This window comes from Stenella coeruleoalba (genome assembly GCF_951394435.1).
Source record: "Stenella coeruleoalba genome assembly, chromosome: 3".
Lineage (NCBI taxonomy): Eukaryota > Metazoa > Chordata > Mammalia > Artiodactyla > Delphinidae > Stenella > Stenella coeruleoalba.
In genome coordinates this window covers 939,564-954,217 of record NC_137148.1, presented here as the reverse complement: position 1 = coordinate 954,217, position 14,654 = coordinate 939,564, and the positions used below count along the sequence as shown (strand labels likewise).

Genomic DNA, 14,654 nt, shown 5'->3' with positions numbered 1-14,654 from the left:
AGAAACTCAGGTCCTCCCACCCCCAGCCCAGCCCTGACCCTGGGCCTCCCCGGGCTGCACAGCCACGAGCAGACGATGCACCTTCACCTCAAGGCGTAAAACAGGCTAAAAGTCAAGTGATCGTGTGAGTAATTTTAAAATAAAACTCAAAGCATTTGAGAGTGATAAGAGAATCAAAACGAGAAAATTTTGGAAAAACAATTTTAACACTTAAGTTCTGTGACAAAAGGTAACGTGTTCTTTTAAAAGTGTATACGAAACACTAATGTGAAATTTATTTTAGCACGAGGTGAAAGCAACAAACACGATATTCTGTGGAATACGTCAATTATTGGCCAATTTATTTTACACGTGTTAACGTCAATCTGCATTTGGGCCGTGAGTGACCGTGAAACGTCCCCGTAACGCCGGCCTGCACTGGGCACCAGGGAGGCTCGCCCCGCGTCAGCTTCTCCTCCCCGCAAGTGGAGCCTGTCTGCTCACTGAGAAGAGCACCTGCCCTAGAATTTTCTTCTCGATTTCTGTTAACATAGGAACAGGTTTTTCTTACTCATCAGTCTCCAAATGTCTGCACTGAACAGAACAAGCTCACGCAGGAGGCAAACGCTGTCTTGCCTCGAGTGACGTGCACTTTTCTTTTAATGCTATGATTACATTCTTATTTAAGGCAATGTGGTTTCTGCTTTGCTTCTGTAAAGCTTACTTAATCATCTTTCTAAACAAAATTTGTCAGCATTTTGGGCCCAGTCAACCGGAGCCAGGCTAGAGCAAGGACATCTAGACGGTTCTTCACAAAGAGACACAGAGCTCAGATGATCGTCTTTTAAAACAGAGAAAACGACAGGCTGTTTGTCTTCTAACACGCGTTTAAAAGTACGTAGATATAACACGCTTCTTGAACAACACCGGCCTGTGGGTTTCTGGCGGCAAGGCTCAGCCACGGGCTCGGAGGTTCCCGGGGCGGCCGCTGCTGTGAGAAGCCTGTCGCCTCCTGGCTGTGTGCTCCCCGAGAACGCGGACGGGGATGTCAGGTCACACGCACGACGAGAGCTTCTTTCTGTCCTCAAACTGCTTGTCCACGGCCAGAGACAGGGCCTGGAGGAAGCCCTCGACGGTGATGGTGGGGGCCTGGAAAGACAGACAGCATTGTGAGTGTCCTCGCCCTCGGAGGGGCCACCCGGCAGCACCCGCGCCCCCCCCGCCCTCCCCTCACCCCAGGGCACAAGCACCTCCGAGGCGGCAGGGGGGCCTGCACGTGAGCTCGACGTGCCAGCGAGGGGTGAGCAGACACACGGCCGCCTCCTCCCACTGCCCCAGGGACCCGTCGCTTTAGAAACGTGAAATGAGGCAGACACCCCAATGGTGGCAAGTGGGACTCTCAGCGACGCCACACCCTGCTGGACAGAGCGGGCGGCGGTGGAACAGGGCCCGGAGGCGGAGCTCGGCCGGGGGACTCACCTGGACATACAGAGCGTGAGCCAGAAAAGGGAGTTTCCTCAGGACACGGCCGCTGAGGCCCTCACTCTTCCTGTGAACATAAGCACACTCGGGGCGTCAACTCCACACGGACTGCTGTTTCAGGACTAGACCCTGCACGTCCCTCCCCCAGAGCCCCTCGAGGGGGCCAGGACAGGGTCCTGACGCCACCCACGGCCTCACAAGGAGCACAGTGAGGTGGGCACACGGCTGGCAACAAGGGCTCCCCCGGGAACCGGGCTGGTTCACGTCTTGGTGAATTTTTGCCCAAGTCTCTGAACTGCTCTCCTCTGTCCCACCGCAGCCACTTTAACTAAATCTCTCCAACAGGTAGTGACACCACCCCCCAGGCCCCGCCAGCGCCACCAGCTGGTGTCTGCAGCGCAACCCACCTAAGGGCACCCGCACGCAGCCTTCCTGATTTCTCTCCAGTTTATGCAAATTCTAACTGTCCTTCAGGGCTCTGCTCCATTCCCCTTGATCACCAAGGCCATCTGAGAACTTGAAAGCGCTACCAGCCTGGGCCTTGAGCAGGCGTGCCCACGATTCTCGATGCTCACGTGTTACGTGTCCCTCGGTGCCCAGGGAGCTGGACCACTTTCCTTAATTTCCCAAAGCACCAAGCCCAGCGCCCTAATTGTTTACTTGTTTAACTGTTTGCTTATCAAAGCAAAAGCCTCCATTTTATTTTCTTGCCAAATTGTCAAAGTTTACCAGATATTGCTTAAGAAATCAGTAATGCGTCAAAGAGAGCCTTAACCTGAACGTCTTTCCAGATACAAGGGCAGAACTTTGTTCACGGTCCGCTGTCACGTCTAGGAGGTAGGAGGGCAGCTGCTTCCACTCTCCTGTCCAGGAGCCCAGGGTCAGGGAGGCTGGGGGGCTTCGGGCGCGTGTGCGATGCCTCGGGATCAAGCCCATGCCGTCTGACCCCAAACTACAACCACGGCTGCCACAGGCAATTACGACGACCTCCCCGCCAATCCCAAAGCAAACAGGCTTCTCTTGGTCACGAAAGCGAGGTCAGCGCTCACCGTGAAATTTCACTCAGAAGGAGGCTCAACTTGGACACGTTGTTCTCAATGAAGCCAATCATCTCCAGCTCGCGGAGGGTCAGCAGCTGCTGGCGAGGGTATACGATCTGACACTGTGGGGACACAGGCAGGGTCAGCAACAGGGACGGCACTCAGGCGGCAGGCACACTCCACGCCACATCTCAGAAACCCAAGCGGGGCCGTTGGGCCTGCATGGGCCCCAGGAAGCAGCTCTCTCACACAGCCCCTCTTCTTCTAACAAAGGCAAGAATACAGACAGCACAACGTGTCTCAGAAACCACAGCGCTCAGCCTCTTCTGCTCCTGTGGGCAAAACATGTCCTCAGCACGTGTCAGGTGGGGAGCAACTCAGAGGTGTTGAGTCCAGCCTGATATTCAGTTTCAACCATGCGTCACATCCCACAATGGACAGAGTTGGGCCCTGGAGCCGGACTTGGCCGGCCTTTCAAGGAGGGTCTCTGTTCACTGTTTTAAAACCAAGACTCTCATTTGGTGGAATGTCAGACAGCCTCTAACTGACCATGGACCCGGGTCCTAGAGTTCACCTCCCAGACCACGTGTCTGCACGTGGGACGCTCCTTCCCAAGCACCCGCGCTAAACTGTCAGGCTGCCATGCCGTCTGATTCAGAAGCCACGAGAGGAGAAAGGAGAGGTCCGGATGCACATTTGGGAGGGCTGGTGGGGGTCGTAGGTAAAACTAAGCAACAGGGTCTGTGCTGGCTGTGTTCTGACCTTCCCACCTGACTGCGTGACACTCCCTCAGGCTCCCGCGGCCTCTGCGGACCCCCAGGGACCTGAGCCGTCCAGCAGGCTCCCGACAGCGCGCAGGGCCACAGTCCCGCGCCGACAGCCTTCAGGGCCGGCCAAACCGCCGCCACATCGGAATCTTCATTTCCCATAAACCGTCTAGGAAACGACACCTGCTCCAGGCACTCGGCTCCCAGAAAACGTCCGAACGCCTGGCGAAACCTCAGGGCGGCCCCTGGACTCGCAGCACGGTGCGACGCGGCACCCTGGAAAGGCCCCCAGGGGCCTCCAGCAGGACCCGCCACCACGCAGGCCCCTAAACGGCAGCACCACGTCGAAGCTCCACGCCCCCCCCCGCCCCCCCCATGGCGCGGGAAAACAGGAGGGCCCGGGACAGCGCACCCGGGGCGGAGACCAGCTCCCGTCCCCGTCACAGAGGCCGGGTCACCCTTGTGAGGACGCTGGGGCCCCCACTCCGTGGTGCAGGCAGTGGTCCCAACCCCCAGCCAGTTACAAGGATGCCAGCCTGGCGATCGCTGTAGAAATCCCTATTTGTTGGCTGGCTTGGTTACCGCCCACGGGCACACGCGGGCCCCTAGATTGACTCGCGAGAGAAGACAGTGAACGTGAACGCGCTCGCTGCCGCTGTGCTCGCGCTGACGGTAGAACCCGGGGCTGCGAACACTGCAGCCGACGACCTCCCTGTGAACTACGACCCCCAGTCCGGTGGCCTCCCTGTGAACCAGGACCACTACCGCTCTTCCTCTTTCAGGGGAGGAAATCGAGGCCCAGAGAGCAGGTCCCTTGCAAAGGCCGTGAGGTCCGGGACGGGCGCACGCCCCTACTCACTCGGCCCCTGCAGATCAGCACCAAGCCACCACGATGATCAGCAAACACTCGATCAGTGGCTCTGCTTTCGACTATTCGCTCAGCCTGCAGATACAACGGTAGCTTGCTTTCTTTTTTTTTTTTGGCCTCACCACGTGGCCCGTGGGATTTTAGCTCCCCGACCAGGGATCGAACCCTCACCCCAAGCAGTGGAAACACGGAGCCTTAACCACTGGACCACAGGAAGTCCCCAACAACTGTAACTTTCAATCTCAGGAGATGACTGATGTCAGGTTGAGAGACCTCATTCTATGCTGGAACCAGATACATTAGGCTACATCAGCGGGTTAAGAAAACGTAAGAAATCTACTGATTAGGAGAGAGAAAAAACCAAGGTACCCTCATCAGTTCTTCGAGGCAGGAGAGGTAGATTCTGAAGATGGCTGCTGCGGAGGGCGGCCCAATGTACTGCCTGATGTCAGCTCTGTCCACGAAGGCCACGTCGATCCTCTCCGTGATGTTGGACGTGGTCAGGATCACCACGTTGGAGTGCCTGCGGACAGAGAGGTGAGGACCGGTCAGCCCATGCTGTAGGGACTCGACCACACCTGACCCGACACGAGGAGCGTCAGGACAGACGGCCACCAAGGTCCCGGGCATTCAGCCAGCGCCCTTCAGCCGGCTACACTCCCCCTCCGCACACCTGCCCGCGAGGCCTTCCGAAGCCCTGCGCCTTGAGCTCCTGCCTGACCCCCAACTCCTGCCAGGTTCTCCTGGCTGCAACACAGCAGACCCTCCCCGGGCCGTGTGCCCCGGTCGCTCCCCTGCCTCCCGGAAAGCTCTCCCGGGCCGCTGCTTGACATCCCCCTGCCTTTCACCCACGGCGAACCCCTCACCTCTGTGCGCGCCTGAGCCCCCAGCACCTACACTCCCGCCTGCCTGGGCACGGCCATACACAGGTACACAGCCCTCTGCAGGGTGAGCAGGGTGAGCCCGGGGCGGGGCGGGCACACGGGCCAGGAGGCTGGGGAGCCCAGGCTGCACGGAGGGCGCACACACGCCGCTGGGACCCTCGGCCGGGGCTCGGGCTTCTCACAAACGGTCAGACCCGCACAGAGGCAGCGTGAGGTGAGTGGGGAGAGAGAAAAACCAGAGCCCCGCCCTCCACTCCTCCCGGAGTGACGCGGGTGGTCCGGGGCCCCGTCTTCTGCCTTGAGCAGTGGGTGCGCAGCAAGGCCATCAGTGCAATGGGAACCGCGGGGAGTTGGGGTTTCTGGGCCGAACGAGGGCCGGGGACCTTGTGGACATACAGGTCTTCGAAGGAGACTCGCCCACCAGATCCGTGAGCAGGGTGGGAGTGCAGGCCCTCCCCTGCCCAGAGATGCCGGGGAGACGCTGGCAGCAGAAACGGAGAGGTCAGGAGAGCGGAGAGAGGTAGGGGCCCCGGGGGCTGAATGGCGCGGATGGTTCCACACTGAGCGCTGGGGTGGACGCGGGGGCAGTGGCAGGGGGAGAAACCAGACCGAAGAGTGGGGCGGTGGGGTGAGGGGGCAGAGACAAGAGGGTCTACACCTCACACGAAGTTCGCCTGCAGGACAAGCAAGGGACGCCTGCCGCTGACCCCAAGAGACAATGAAGATGTTCTCCGCCGTGAAGAACACCGCGACGGCAGGGTAAAGTCCGACACAGCGCAGTGCAGCTCACGGCACCCCGCTCAGCAAACCCCCTCCTGAGCGCGGCACGTGGAGGGCAACGGGGGAACCCCGAGGGGCTGGCGGGAGACCGCACAGGGCAGACGGGGCTTCTCGTGAGTCAGGAGCCGCCCCCAGAGCTGGACCGGCTTTGGGCACACTGGCCACAGGCCTGAGCTGCAGGACTGGGCTGCGGACACACGAACCCGGCCCCGTGAAGGGCGAGCAGCTGGCGCCCCGCCTGCCCAGTGGCGGCCCTCCAGCAGCCACCGACACCGGGTCCTGCTGGCGCTGACTCAGACGCCGCATTGATGCGCCTCTGCAGGGCACACACCCTCCCCACACCCGAGGTTTGTTTTGTGTTTTTAATGCTTTAATAAAGCAGAAAATACTTAATTTCTAAAACGTGCATTGAGCACAAGCTGCCTCAGATGTGGAGAAGACAGAGCCCACGCTCAATGTCAGACGCGTTCTTAGCTAGAAAAGCTGGGAGTAAGGCTGAGCGCTGTCCGTGCTTCTCAGGCAAGCCCGCTGTGCACAGCGTTACCTTTTGATCTGATCGATCTGGGTCAACACGGCGTTGACCACGCGGATGGCATCCGAAGGCTCGGCACCCGCCCTGCAGGCGTTGCGGGAAGCCGTTAGGCTCTCCACCTGTAGGGACGGAGCAACGGGGCGCTGTCAGCCGAGCAGACGCAGGTGTGGGCATGCGCACGTGCACCGTGAGCCTGATGAGAGGGGTGCCCAAGGGGCAAGGACTGCAGGACACGGAGCCTGCGGAGGCTGGACCCGTGGGGGGCTGGCGGCGCCCCAGCAATTTACGAGGCCGCTCAGTCTCGAGCCTCCTCCAGTCACAGGTTGAAAGTCTGAACACACGTACCTCGTCAATCAGCACAAACACCAGAGCATCTTTGTCATCAATTAAGTCCTGAATCTTCTGGAACATCCTAGTTACCAGCTTGCCACTCTGGAAGCAAAACACTCTTTATTATCCACTTGCACTCATCAAGCTGCCTGGTGTGCACGTGTCCACCGTCCCCACCGGGCTTCGCTCTGCCCCCAGGTGGCCGCACAAGCCCACCGTCTCCTGACGGCCCCCCGGAAAACTCCCTGAACCAGAGGAGCCAGTCTGCAGAGAACCCAGATGTCCTCCCTCCTGGCTTCGTGGGCCAGGGATGCATGGCTCAGGTGACTCGCACCTTGGCCCACCTGTCTTTCCTCCTTTCCCTTCCCGGTTGTGCTCATGACCAGGACAGCCTGGGTCTCGCGTGCAAACCGGCCCGGTGCACCCCTTATGGGCACTCCCTGTCCCCACTCACCACCCACCAGGGGGACCTCCCGACACAGGTGCCTGCGGCAGAGCCTTTCAGAGGTGAGGGGCACCTGTGACATCACCTGGTTGGAGTCCCTCAGTTCACAGATGGTGAACGAGCTCAAGCCCCCAGCGCATGCTCAGCTGAGGGGTGCCGCCCCGTTAGAAGGCAGACCCCTCCCTCCTAAGGTTACACTGAACTTCCTGTCCCACCCAGTCAGATGTGACGGGCAGAGGGTCCTCTCAGGCCTCACGCTATTTCCAAGTTACCGCTGAGCTCTGGAAGTTTTCTCTGACCACAAAGTCAGCCCCTTGTTCACTTTCCCGTTTCACCTCTTTCTCTCCTAAAGCTTTTGGAGGAGAAAGTTTGCCTAATCTACAGGACAACTTTTCAACTGCACAGCTGACAACCCAGAAAACTGGAATTAGTACTAACACTTACTTCTGAAAACCACTTAGAGAAGAGGCTGTGGCTGTTTATTTCAATTAACTGGCCATACCGGTACCTAAGGCAGGAAAAAAAGAGTCACAGCAATTGTTACAAACCAGTCCGGCAGCCTCCTCTGCAGCAGCCACCTCCACCTCGTTAATGCAGCATCTCTCAAATGCCCAGCACGTTGAGAACGGCTACTTTGTTCAACTGTTACAGCCACTGACACAGGATTGGGCTACCTCGCAAGCTATATACTAAAAATTACGAAAAATCTAACAAGGTGCATCAACGTCAATAGTTCTAGATGAAGCAACTTAAGTTTCTCGAACTGAACGGTACCTTCATCTGAATTAAAGCAAGATAAAATCCCTCTCATTTTAAATCTACTTATAACTTACGCTTCCATATTGAAAAAGCATTACCTGTACTAACACAGCAAAGAAATCAAAACACGAGCATGACGAATGTTTTGGCCAGAGTGGAACATTTTGTCCTCCTTCCACAAAACCGTAAAGAATGTGACAATTTGTTTTCCGGCACAAAATCACTTCCTGCCAACCTAGAGCCCTGGGAAGCTCAAAAGGGAACCTGAACACACACCGACTGAAATCCAGCGCTAACACCCCGTCCACAAGGAGGCGGCAAGAGCCTGCATGCCCTGGGTTCTGACTAAAATCGAACAGGAAACGGGCCCGAGAAAAGCTAACTCCCAGGTCCTCTTCACAGTTTCTTTCAGGTCAAAAGTCCACAGAAGAAAAAAAATTACTTTTAAAAAGTATCATTAATTTTCCAGTTGAAAAAGACCATTTACTAATTCTGTTTAACAAAATAGGAGAAGGGGGAGACAGACAACCTAATGATCGGGTTGACTATTAAACAAAATTCATTATAAAGCATTTTGATCATTAAGTGAAGTGGGCGAAAAAGGCTTGCTAAGGCTTCTTTCTGCCACAAAATTAGTACAGATTTCCAGATCTTTGTACTGGAGAAGTCACATTTCTTGTAATAACACCTCCCCCTCTGGTGGCTTAGGAAACCGCCCTTAAGAGGTCTTCAAAACACAGATGCATTTCACTGTATAAAGCCCAAGGCCAAGTTACTAAATGTAAAAGAAAGCGTTGAAATAAAGCAATTTCCCTACTTATAAAACATTTTTGAAAACAAAATAGATTTCAAAGTAAATCTCACAGGGTTTCCTCTTCTAGTCATACTGGATCAACAGGGATCATATTTACCTTCTGCCTTAACCAACTGGAAAACCAGGCAGAACAAATGAAACAACGTCTGTGACAGGCACTGGACGACAGCTCCAGAGGACTGTGACCCGAGAGGACGGCAACGGGGCGAGCGCGACCGCCCTGACTTCCTGCCTGGAGCACCTTCCAACAGTGACCGTGGGGGGGACCCAAGAAGCGTGGCCATCAGGCTGAGTCGAGGAGACAGAGGCCAGAGTTCAAGGAGCCTGAGGTGTCTGGAGGCTACAGAGCAGGGCTCCAGAGGAGGGGGATACACAGGAATAAAGCCCCAGAAACCATCAGGGGCCCTGGAGTCTTTCCTGGGTAGGTGGTGTGTCTGAGTAGGGAGACCTTGGCGCTCATAGGCCCCAACAGCCAAGGTGCAGAGTACTCGCTGCTCATTCAGGGGCTCAGCGGAGACCCGAGAAGGGCCCCACCCGAGGGTTAAGCCTAGATCACATCGAGACCCCTCTCGAACAAAGCTTGAAAAGAGACCTCAAAAGGATCACACCGAAGACAAGTTCACAAACGCCTGCCAGAACGAAACCCAGCGGTCGCTAAAGACAGACCAGAGAGTCCAGACGCTTGAAATCGTAACGTCCGCATTCAAGCAAAAATTCCCTGACAGGCCAAGAGGCAGAAACGTGTGTCCTGCAACCAGACCCAGATGATAACGACAACGGACTTGGTAGACAGAGCATAAGACAGCTATCATAAACGTACCCAAGGATTTACCGAGAACACAATGGGACAAGGAATACAAGTATAAAAGGAACCAAACAGAATCTCCAAAGAAAAATACACTATCAGAAACGAAAATTCCACTGACAGATCGTACACTGCAGAAAACTATCGAAATGAAACACAGAAAATTTTTAAAGCCTGAAAAACACATAAGAGCACATCAGTGGCCTGTGGGACAGTATCAGGCAGTGTAACGTGTAAACAAATGCAGAGAGCAGGGGATTAGTTGGAAAGATAACAGCCAGATATTCCCTAAATGTGATACAACTATAAACCCCAAAGCTGACAAAACTCAAGGAAGACACACCCAGCGCTAGGCTTGGACAGTCCTCCCAGGAAGCGACAGAACAGCAGACAGACGACCAGCACGGACACCAAGCACCCTGAGCTAACAGTCGACCCAACGAGAGCAGAAACACGTTCTGAGTGCACGTGGTGGGACAGTCACCAGGAGAGACCACGTGCTGGTCATAAAGCAAGTCTCAACACGTTTAAAAAGACTGGAATCATAACTCAAGACAACGCTGAGTACAGAGGAGCTCATTAATTTACACTGAAAGACAGAGACCTACTATTCATGTAAAATGATTTAAAAATAAAAACAGTTTCCGTTGTTATAACTGAAAACCCAGCAAACCCACTTCTGTGGCTCTCCTCTCTCAAATTGCCGAAGTTACCTGCTTGAGAGTCTGATGGTCAATTTCTGCGCTAAAGCTTTACACAGGGATGTTTTTCCAGTTCCTGGAGGACCTGTAACAAAATGCAAGCAAATATGTTTTTAAGTTAGTGCTATAAGAAATTTCTTAAACAACAGGAGTTGCATTATCCACAGGATATAAGATAACGAACAGACTTCAATGCTACGAATGTTATTACCACAAGTACCGCTTATGAACTTACAAAGAAATCTCCTAGCGGTGTAAATGCTAGAAAACATCACCAAGTATGCCTCCTGGCCCACAGTCCGCTCCACGTTCCTTTGTCCACATCTTCACTGACATCCTCCTCGTCCCCACACGTCCTCTATGAAATCCACTGACTATGAAAATCCCCCTTTCAAAAGTCAAACACACCTTTCCTGGTAGCCGTCAGGACCCTTCTGAAGGCACTGACGTTTGCTCTTTCTGAAGCCAAGGAACCACCATCTTCCACTCCAGGTACCTGGACGCGGGCCTGAACCCCACGCTACACAGGGAGAGCCATAAGGCGAGGGCTTGTGCCCTGAGTGTGTGTCACTTAGCACAGCGGTTTGCAGGAACTCTGAGGTAACTGATGTGGAAGCATGAACCCATCCAATAGAAAATGCTGACACGGTCAACTCTGATTTTCTGCATTTTCCATAGTTTAAGAGTAAACATATAACCAATTCTAAATGCAAGTAGTGTACTGCGCTAATTAAAATGCCTCTGGATTGCCTCCACTGACCCTGGCTCTAAGCCAATCTCCCAGAATACATGCTGTTTAAAAGACTTTGTCTTCTTAAAGTTGTACACAAGCCTACAATCTTTATTGTATAAAGAGGCGAATCACCCTTTTAATTATAGCTCCTACTTCACTATAATTGGGGTTTTCTCTCGATTCTTTTCTCTCCGGGAACATTAAGAAAGGAAACCCAGTATTCTCCTCCAAGAACTAGGCAGAGTCCTGTGAAGAGTGGCTTTTGCAGTCCATTAGCCATCAAGGGAAGCTCTAAGGACACTACAAAGAAATACGAGGCAACTGCTATTCCTAAGGAGTCCACGATCAATCGGAAAATAAGGCAGTTACTTGAAAAGTTTAATAACAGTAGAAAAAGTCACAAGGCATAATCAGGTGGCTACCAAATGAAGAGTCAAGTAACCAAAGCCCAGATAGTGTGAGCCCGACTGGCTTCACAGAGGAGGATGTTCTAGGACAACTCTGGCCCCCCAGAAAAAAGGAGCTGCAACTCCTCGCAGAAGGACAAAGCCACAAGCAAAAGCCTGATTTCGCACAGTTGATCTCGTCACACAAACCAAAGCTGCGATGCTTTACCGTGAAGCAGCACCACCCGGTTCCAGGTGATGAGGGTGCTGTCGACATTCTTGTCTGAAAACAGTAAAGTTGTCATCACGTAGTCAAGGAGCTGCGTGGAGAAAGGAAAAGTACAGGTAAAGTCCCCAGCAAGGCAAAGATTCCGCTGAACGTGCCCTAAGCGAGTAGAGCGACGGGAGTCTTCAGAGACCGCCACGGCCAGACACCTGCCACACACCTACAGGCTTTCAACCCGGACGGTAACTTGAGACATGAGAGGACAAGCGCTGGCTGTTACTGTTTTCAGGATAAACGGTGAACACAAAGATCACTTTTATTTAAAATGCTACCGACACACAAAACTACTGAGGGACACACCAAGTAAGAGTGAGCTCCTTCCTCTGGGACACAGCAGCGGACCAGCGCACGGCACATTCACTGAAAGAACAGCCAGGGCTCTGCGGTCCACTGTGGCTGCCTAGAGGAGCCTGGGGTGATGAGGGGCGGTGGGGACAGACCCCTAGTGCCCCCCCAGTGTGCAGGACTCTTCCCCTTGAAGGGGGTTCAGACCTGCCCACCTGCTCGGTCTGCCCCTCAGCACTGCCTCCTCAGCCCACGGGAGTGACCATGTGCACGTGCTTGGCCACACCAAGCGTGTGACCCAGTGCCAGTGGTCTTCACCCTCCCAACGCTCCCCCTTCTCCCAAGGGGAACTCCCCGGAGGGCAGCGCCACTCAGGAGCAATCCCACAGGACAGAAATCCAGGACATGGGCTGCTGGTAATAAGCAGTGTTCACAAAGCCCATCTGAGTTAAGGAGTGCTAGAGAGTGACACAGTAATGATTCTACTTCAAATAATGGGGTCTTTTGGGAAAATGCACAACTCACGTGAGATTTGATTTCCACATCATACACCAGGCTGTCCCAAAGCCCATGGAATTCAGCTGAGAGAATAAAACAAAAACCTCATTTTAGGAAAGGAAGCCTTGCACCTACTGGCTAGGTCTGCCCTGAGCCACTGATGCCCTCCACTGCTCCACACGCGGTAAGCTAAAATTCTGGTTACAGGGAAGCCAAACTTTTAAAATTGTTCTTAAAATTAAAGAGGTTGAATAAGTGGCAGTCGCACGTGGCTTTGGACAGATAATTAACCTCGTTGTCGTATTATTCTGCACACCTGTCTCTGTGGACCTGTGCTCGGACACAAGCAAAGACCCTGAACCCACCACTCTCCCCACAAGCCGACATTCCAGCAGGGCCGAGCGGCGGGTCTATTCCAGTCGTTAGGACATCAAGCCTAACCCGGATTAGAAGCAGGATTCTGCCTGCTAGACCCCATCGGCAAAGTTCACGGAGGACCATCGAGAAGGCAGGAGAAAGCCGTGGTCCAGCAAGACTGACCAACTGGGCAGGAAAGCAGAGCACCAGTGTAATTCTCAGTTAGCACTGTCTTTGACGGATCTATCCAAATAGGTTCATACTGGAAGTTTCTACCTTTCTCTGTCGTGATATACTTTCTATTTCATAACAGATACAACATTCTAAAATTCTACACAGCGGACAAAATCTCCTTGATAAGCCCAAGGCGTGTACCATCCTCCGACCTCCCATTCTTGACACGCTCTGCCTACTGTTCCTGCCACGGGTACCTGCAGGCAGCACCCAATGGTTTGCCGCAACTATATTTTCTGTCTCTTCCTCCAAATTTTCACTGCTGGGGCCATCTTCATTCAGCTGGAAGATGTGAAGTGCAATAGTGCACATGCTCAAATCAACGGGCTGTGACGAGAAGAAAACATCAAATAAATCTACACAACACACTCTCAAAACAGCACGTGCACGTTCATGGGGCCGCTGAGAAGTAGTAAGTTACCTGTGGACCTTTAGTCTGTAATTCCGTGTCAACAATGGACACAGACTGCACGTTTCTGGCCAGAAAAGCCTCATCAAACTCAGTCCACGTGTAATCGCCAAACACAATGTTATGCCTGGTGAGGAGCTTCCTAACACTCAGCTTTAGATCTTCTCTTTTTGCAGTGCTAGGAAAACAAACAAAACATGTAAATCAGGTCTGAGTTAAAAACCAACATTTTAACAATAAGTGATTTTAAAAAAAGAAAAAAAGAACAGACGGAACAGGGCAAAGTGCAGTGAAGAGGGCAGGCGGGAGGGCCTGCCTGGGGAGCAGACCTGCGCAGACTCCTCGTGACCTGGGGAAGCCGCCCAAGGGCTCTGTGCCCCAGGTCCCCATCCGAAGGGGCGACGGCAAGAGTCGGTGCCACCCTGGGCTCCTGGAGGTCAGTCACTACGCTGGAGCTGTGCTGGATAACGCGAGGCCCAACGTGAAGGCCGCAAAAGCGCAGCCGCAGTGACAGGGCTGTGATTAGCGGAGACTGGAAGCCCCACAGCTGCGGCGGCGGGCGACGAGGCCGTGAGCTGCGGTCCCCCTTCAGCCCCCTGCCCCTGCTTCCCAGACCTCGCAGGCCCTTCGGCTGCCCCTAGAGCCCGCCCCCCGCCGCCGCCCGCCGGGGCCCGTCACCCGCCACCGGCACCCCCGGCGCCCCGGCCCCTCCCCGCCCACCTAGGCCAGACAGGGTTCGCCGGGGATCGGGACTGCGGGCGAGGGTGCGGGGTCAGGGCCGTTTCCCCAGACTCGGAGCTCCTGCGACCGGCAGTTCCAGAGCCCGGCGTTCCCTGGCTCAGCCGAGGCCGGGCCGGAGTCCGCCTCGGGATCGGAGTCGGCTCCTGTCAGGGCGGGATCTGGTCGGGGCCAGGCTCGGGGGGGGGCGGGTCGAGGTCGGGTGTTGTCAGGTCTGGGTTGCGCCGCGGTCGGCTCGGGGCCCGGCTCACCTGCCGCTCCGCTGGTGGACCTCCACATGGACGGTCGGAGCCTCGGCCACGCAGGGCAGCGCCTGCTTCAGGTCGCCCACGGCCTCGTCCATGGCGCCGCCGCCGAGAGCCGAGAGGACTGGACCGGACCGCGGCCGCCGCCGCCTCTCGCCTCGCGCCGCCGCCACCGCCGCAGCCTCAGCCCTCCGCCGCGCCCGCGCTTCGAACTTGCCGCGCGCAGCGTCCCGCCCCCTGACCCGGAAGCGCCGGCGCCGGCGGGCGGGTCACTTCCGGTCTCGGCGCCCGCTTCCG

The 14,654-nt window shown here is 55.1% G+C and overlaps 1 protein-coding gene across 1 annotated transcript; it reads right to left on the bottom strand.

The window, feature by feature from the left end:
- Nucleotides 1-273: 273 nt before the first annotated feature.
- Nucleotides 274-14,575, bottom strand: TRIP13 (thyroid hormone receptor interactor 13). Its single transcript, XM_079918218.1, has 13 exons — nucleotides 14,364-14,575; nucleotides 13,387-13,552; nucleotides 13,163-13,292; nucleotides 12,402-12,457; nucleotides 11,535-11,625; nucleotides 10,199-10,271; nucleotides 7,552-7,615; nucleotides 6,678-6,764; nucleotides 6,345-6,451; nucleotides 4,506-4,659; nucleotides 2,511-2,623; nucleotides 1,459-1,528; nucleotides 274-1,128 (listed from the first exon to the last, which is right to left on the bottom strand). Exons 1-13 carry the CDS (start codon nucleotides 14,453-14,455, stop codon nucleotides 1,033-1,035), a joined length of 1,299 nt encoding a protein of 432 aa, XP_079774344.1. The 5' UTR covers nucleotides 14,456-14,575; the 3' UTR covers nucleotides 274-1,032.
- Between the last annotated feature and the right edge of the window lie 79 nt (nucleotides 14,576-14,654).